We start from the raw sequence: 5,337 nt of genomic DNA, 5'->3' as shown, positions 1-5,337 counted from the left end.
TTGGCAAAAAAATCTAAATGTGCTCAGTATTAGGCTCATCCTTCCCTTGCAAAAACTTTGGAATTTAATCAAAAGAATATGGAAAACTCTTTACAACATTGGTCCAATGGGCATGTGCATTCTTTTTATTTCTATACAGAGTGAAAACAAACACCATACAGACAAGAGTAAACGACTTTTCTTTCTTTTTAAAGAAAAAAATCAGGTTTAATGTTCCAAAATGGTTTTGTGAAAACAGGAAAAAAAAAAAAGGTTCTGTAGAAGAAATAGAAAGGAGTTATTTTAACTTCAGGCCAGGTACAGCCTGCATGGATTTGCAGCAAGATTTGACTAAGAAATGATGGATTAAAAACAAGCAGAGTCCTGCTGGCAGCCAGGAGGAGGAATGGAGAGGATTTGCACAGAGAACCCTGCATGTAAACTATTGCCACGTGAAGTCACAGAGATAGACAAGACTTCAAGGTGCTGCTTGCCACTTGTTCCTAGAGAAAAACTACTTTGCCAAGAAGCTCAGAGAGTTTTCTACAGCCTTTTCTGGAAGAAATGGATGCAAGCAGCAGGTTTCTGGTCAGCCAGAGGATCCCGCTGCAGAGTGCTTGTGCTAAATTCCATCAGCTCTTTGTAAGAAAAAAGGTTGGGGGGGGGGTTGGAGCTCTCATTGTCATAGCAAAAAGCAGTTTTTGTCGTGTAAAAAGCCTAAACTAAAGGAATTTTAGTTCCATAACTAAAGGAACTTTTCCCCTCAGCATTTCTTCAGGGCACAGCTAGAGAGATTTATACTGAAAAACAGTATAAGAACAGGGAACTTTTTGGGAGGTTTAACCAAGAACCAGGTGAGTGCATTTTCCTTGCTAATGCTCCCTAATGAAGAATGACTCTGGTTTACATTCTCTTCCAAATAATCCCTGGGGAACAAATCATTCCAGAAGCCACAGCAATTATTTCTTGGCACTTCTCTGCACACACACAGGAGAAGTTCCAGCTGTTTGCAACAGCGAGTTTTCCTTTGGAATACCTGATGCTATTTTAATATTATTATTTCCTCCGAATTCATGAAATGCAGCAACATTACCAAGCCAGGAGTCATTCTTCTCTTCAAGCTGGAGGATTTGACATTGATCTCCCTTTGAGTGGCTGACTCAAGCACTAATCCTGGTGCAAATGCAGCTAAGATTTCTCCAGTGGAGCAGCACTGGGCACGGGGCGCTGCCGGACACCACTTGGGGACGAGTCTCTCTTGCTCCCCTCCTTTCCCTCTGTTTCATCATCTGAGATATCTCCCTCATCTGCTTCTTGCTCTTCATACCTGTTTTTCAGCAGATGAGCTGGCTCTGGACCTTGTTTCCCTCAAGGAGAAAGGAAAAACACACAAATAAATACCACTCCCAAGTAAAATCCACTTTTTTTAACATCACGGGCAAGCACAGCAACACTGAGAGCTCCGCTCAATTTTCTCTCCCTGCCCATGAGGAATTTCATGTCTTGCAGGTATGAAAATGCTCTCAATTTTTTTTCTATCCCTAAAACCAGTTTTAGGGAATAGAAATAACAAATATAATATATATATAATTTATAAATAATAAAAATACCCCAGGTTTACTAAACAGAAAATCCCAACCCACTATAAACCCTAAGGATGAGGCATCAACCCCAAATGCAAAGCTCTACACTCCATGTCACATCCTACAGACACCAGGATTTCTTTAATATTTTCTGTAAGTGAGATTTACCAAACAGCTTCACTGATTTAGAAGTTTGCTGTGGGCTTACTTGACTGAGGCTGGAGCTGTGGTGGTCTGTGCCTTTTGGAGGGACAGATGCAGTCTGCCAGGAACACCATCATCTGAAACCAAAGAAACCCAAGGTGAAACTCCCAAACCTTCTGCACATTGCAATGGTTTAGGCTGGAAAATTTCAAGATCAAGTCTAACCATTTGCCCTCAGGTGGATCCCATCCAGCCCCACACTCGGCGTGACCATTTCCCCTTGGATTATGGGGGCTCCCTCCTGCTCCCCGTCCCTGTGTTCCAGCTCAGGGTACCCCAAAAGCCACCCCAAATCAGAGGCAGAGGCAGCAGGAGTGTAACAAAGTCACAGCCAGCCCCAAGGACTGCACTTACAAGTCCCAGGACCATTCCTAAGAACAGAGTTGCCAATCCAAAAACAGCATAGGAGCCCCAGACTGGTATTCCAAGATTTTCTGTTAAATAGCCATGGCCATGCTGGAATAAAAGAGAATAATTTCAGGAAGAGCTGGATTTCATATTGAGATAAAATGAAGTGGAGATGTAAGCAAATACCCTGATCCACATGGACAACTTGAACAACGCTGACATGCTGCTCATCCTGAAACAAAGCAGAGAAGAGGAACTGAGAACAGCTTAAAATCAGCCTCAAACCTGTGTGAGACAACCTCAGCTCATACAGGGACAGCTATAAATTCCAAATGTCTTTAACTTGGATCTGATAACGTGAATTTCAAGCCCCTTTTCTGTTCTATCTGGACCAATGCTCTGTGAGAAGCCAGCTGGAACTCCAGTGAAGATATTAAGAAAGAAGCATCAGGAGGGTTTTGTTAAAACAAAAAAATTAAGCTACTAAAAGAAAATCAGGTTATAAGAGCTGAGAGATTCTCAGACACTTAAGTTTGGTGTCTAAATACAGAAAATAGTAAGAGAACTTGCTAATGCTGAGTTAATACCCAGTTTCACACATTCCTTGGTGTGGGATAATACTTTGTAGGAGAGCCACCCTCACAGCCAGGAATTCCTTCCATATATCAAACCTAAATTTCCCTTCTGACAGTTTGAACCCATTCCCCTTTTTCCTGTCAGTTCCTGAGGGAGAATCCCTCAGTGATTTCCTCCAGACAGTGGAAGAAATTTCCTAGGATTTAGCTGGGCAAAACCATCTCAGTGCAAACAACTTCAAGGGTCAGCAAGGTCCCTCCAAGAGTTTAGGAAACAAGAAACCTCTTCAAGCCTTAAAGTAACCTTGCTGGGGACATCTCTGCTATGGTCACCTCTGCTGTGGTGACAAACCCTCCCACAGCTGAGGAAGAATTAGGACACCCACCCACCCACCACATTCACACAGCTCCTGCCCACACAGAGCTGGGAACAGGGAGCAGGACACACCTCAGGACATCTGATAATAAATTCTTACAAAAACCAACCCAAAACTTACAGGAAAGAGGAAGGACCAAACCAGGAGGACACTGGTTCAATGGATTTCCACTCCTGGTCACTGATGAAATTAATGAAGGCAGCTTTAGTCCTTGCTCCCTGGTATCTCCTGAACTCTCCATCTTTGCAGCTGTAAAACAGCAACACCACCACCAAAATCCTTTATTTTATATGATCGAAGCACTAAGTACAGCATTTGTTTCCCCCTCCCATCACCTTGTCTATTTTTTACACATTCACTTTTTCAGTGTTAACTTTTTTTTAGCTGATATTGCCTCTGAGAAATATTTTCCAAACACCTGGACTAAGCCCAAGTTCTCTCCAGAACACTGACTCCACGAACATCTCGGCTACCTTTAGGCTGTGATTCCATAAAAAAAAAAAAAAAAAAGAAGAAAAAGATAATGATCTTCCTAAAGCCCTTGCCACACACCTGTACTGAAGATCAACCTACAGAGAAACGATTGCAAAACAGAAACACCCATGAAAAGGCAGAATAAATAAGGCCTGAAGGGAAAGGAAAAGAAATCATCTGGCAGCACAAGGTCACAGCAGGCGAGACAGTGGTTGTGCCAGTGAAAAGCAGCTCCTATTCTTAAAGAGCATAATAAATCTCATTTATTTACCCCCTCACAAAAAAAAAAAAGAGGAAAAAAAAATGCCCACTCTCACCCCCAAAAACCCCTGCAGCCCTGCATACTTACTGATAGATGGTAGGGAGAGCTGTGATGATAAATCGCCCACTTAACCCTGTAAGAAAAGTTATTTTGAGAGTATTTTGAATATTTTTATGGAAAAAAAAAGAGGCAAGAAATGTTGCAGCACCCCAAAATACAACTGCAGGCCTAGTTATCAATCTTTCCCTGCAATCCAACACGACCTTGTGCATGTCAAAGCAGCACACACTAAAAAAAAAGGTCTCTGGACAAAGAGTAAAACGGGGAAAAAGAGATATATCCAGGGATAACTGCTCTATTGGACTGTTTTGACTTTAGCTCTTCAGAGGGAGACGCTCTCCTTTGCACACATGATCTGCAGCCTCCAGAAACCCTGAAGAAGATAACCCAAGTGAGGCAAGCTTCAAAAGTAAAGTGACTCTGGAGAAAGAGATCAGCATGGGGAGGGGCCAGGTTTACAAATCCCACATGGACAGGAAAGTTTCAGGAGAGTCTCAGCAGAAGGAGAGAAGATTGTTTGCACTCCCTTCTTCCACCCAAAGGATGGACTGGAATGGCAAGGCTGAAACTTTGTTTTTTGCTTAAAAAGCACAGCCGAAAATCTCCTTGAGATCATGCTCTGGAGACAACCTCTCATTCTTTTGATGTATTATAGTCTATCCATTTTATTTATCCTATTCATTCAACTGTATTTATTTTGTCTACTATCTGACAGTCTCCTCCCTGTGAGGAGGGCTGGAGGCTCCTGTGTGAAACCTGGCACAGAGCAGCTGTGGCTGCCCCGGGATCCCTGGAAGTGTCCAAGGGCAGGCTGGACAGGGCCTGGAGCAACCTGGGATGGTGGAAGGTGTGGTAGGGGGTGGAATGGGATGAACTCCAAGGTCCCTCCCAACCAAAACATTCTGGGCTTCCATTAAGCAGGATTAGGGCGTTTAGTCACACAGCAATTGGTAGAGATGAGTAAAACACTTCCATTACCCCCATTAATTCTGCCTGCCTCCCACAAGCACACGTTGGAGACGGGCACCCCCAAAGCCCTCAGCTCCCCAAATCCCGGGGGGATCAGGAGCCCTTTCCAGCCCCTCTCACCCGGCTGCTCCGTCACATCCACTTTGGCCACGTTCACCCCCAGGTCCTCTCCCCACTCGGCGAACTTCTCCCACTCGGGCTGCAGGCTCTCGCAGGCGGGACACCAGGGCGCGTAGCTGTGGGAGCAGCACAGCGCTGTCACCACACACGCACCCCACACACACAACCCCCGCCCGCCAGCGAGCCGCTCCCCACTCACAACTCCACCATCCACTCGTCCTGCAGCAGCTCCCGCCACATCCCGTCCGACAGCACCTTCACGGGGCTCGGCCTGGCCCGGGCGGCGGCCGCCAGCGCCAGGCACAGCAGGGCGCACAGCGGAGCCCTCAGCGCGGCCCGCGCTCGCCCCGGCGCCGCCATCTTGGCGCCCCCCCCCCGCCCTTTCC

General features: G+C 45.5%; 1 protein-coding gene across 1 annotated transcript; it reads right to left on the bottom strand.

Moving 5' to 3' along the window:
* Positions 1 to 1,033: 1,033 nt before the first annotated feature.
* TMX1 (thioredoxin related transmembrane protein 1) lies at positions 1,034 to 5,337 on the bottom strand. Its single transcript, XM_068192061.1, has 8 exons — positions 5,151 to 5,337; positions 4,952 to 5,067; positions 3,890 to 3,935; positions 3,187 to 3,315; positions 2,301 to 2,346; positions 2,121 to 2,222; positions 1,771 to 1,843; positions 1,034 to 1,346 (listed from the first exon to the last, which is right to left on the bottom strand). The coding sequence occupies exons 1-8, from the start codon at positions 5,309 to 5,311 to the stop codon at positions 1,168 to 1,170; spliced, it is 852 nt and encodes a 283-aa protein (XP_068048162.1). The 5' UTR covers positions 5,312 to 5,337; the 3' UTR covers positions 1,034 to 1,167.

This window comes from Anomalospiza imberbis, chromosome 6 (assembly GCF_031753505.1).
Source record: "Anomalospiza imberbis isolate Cuckoo-Finch-1a 21T00152 chromosome 6, ASM3175350v1, whole genome shotgun sequence".
Taxonomy (NCBI): domain Eukaryota; kingdom Metazoa; phylum Chordata; class Aves; order Passeriformes; family Viduidae; genus Anomalospiza; species Anomalospiza imberbis.
This window is presented reverse-complemented; position numbering and strand designations above follow the sequence as displayed.

What these genes read in the sequence shown, in the direction of transcription:
- TMX1 (XM_068192061.1), bottom strand. Translation starts at nt 5,311, where the DNA reads ATGGCGGCGCCGGGGCGAGCGCGGGCCGCGCTGAGGGCTCCGCTGTGC. An exon ending in TTTGGTCCTTCCTCTTTCCT is followed by an intron (nt 2,347 to 3,186) that starts GTAAGTTTTGGG and finishes GCTTTGTTTCAG; the next exon opens with GATGAGCAGCATGTCAGCGT. An exon ending in TAGGAATGGTCCTGGGACTT is followed by an intron (nt 1,844 to 2,120) that starts GTAAGTGCAGTC and finishes CTTTGGTTTCAG; the next exon opens with ATGATGGTGTTCCTGGCAGA.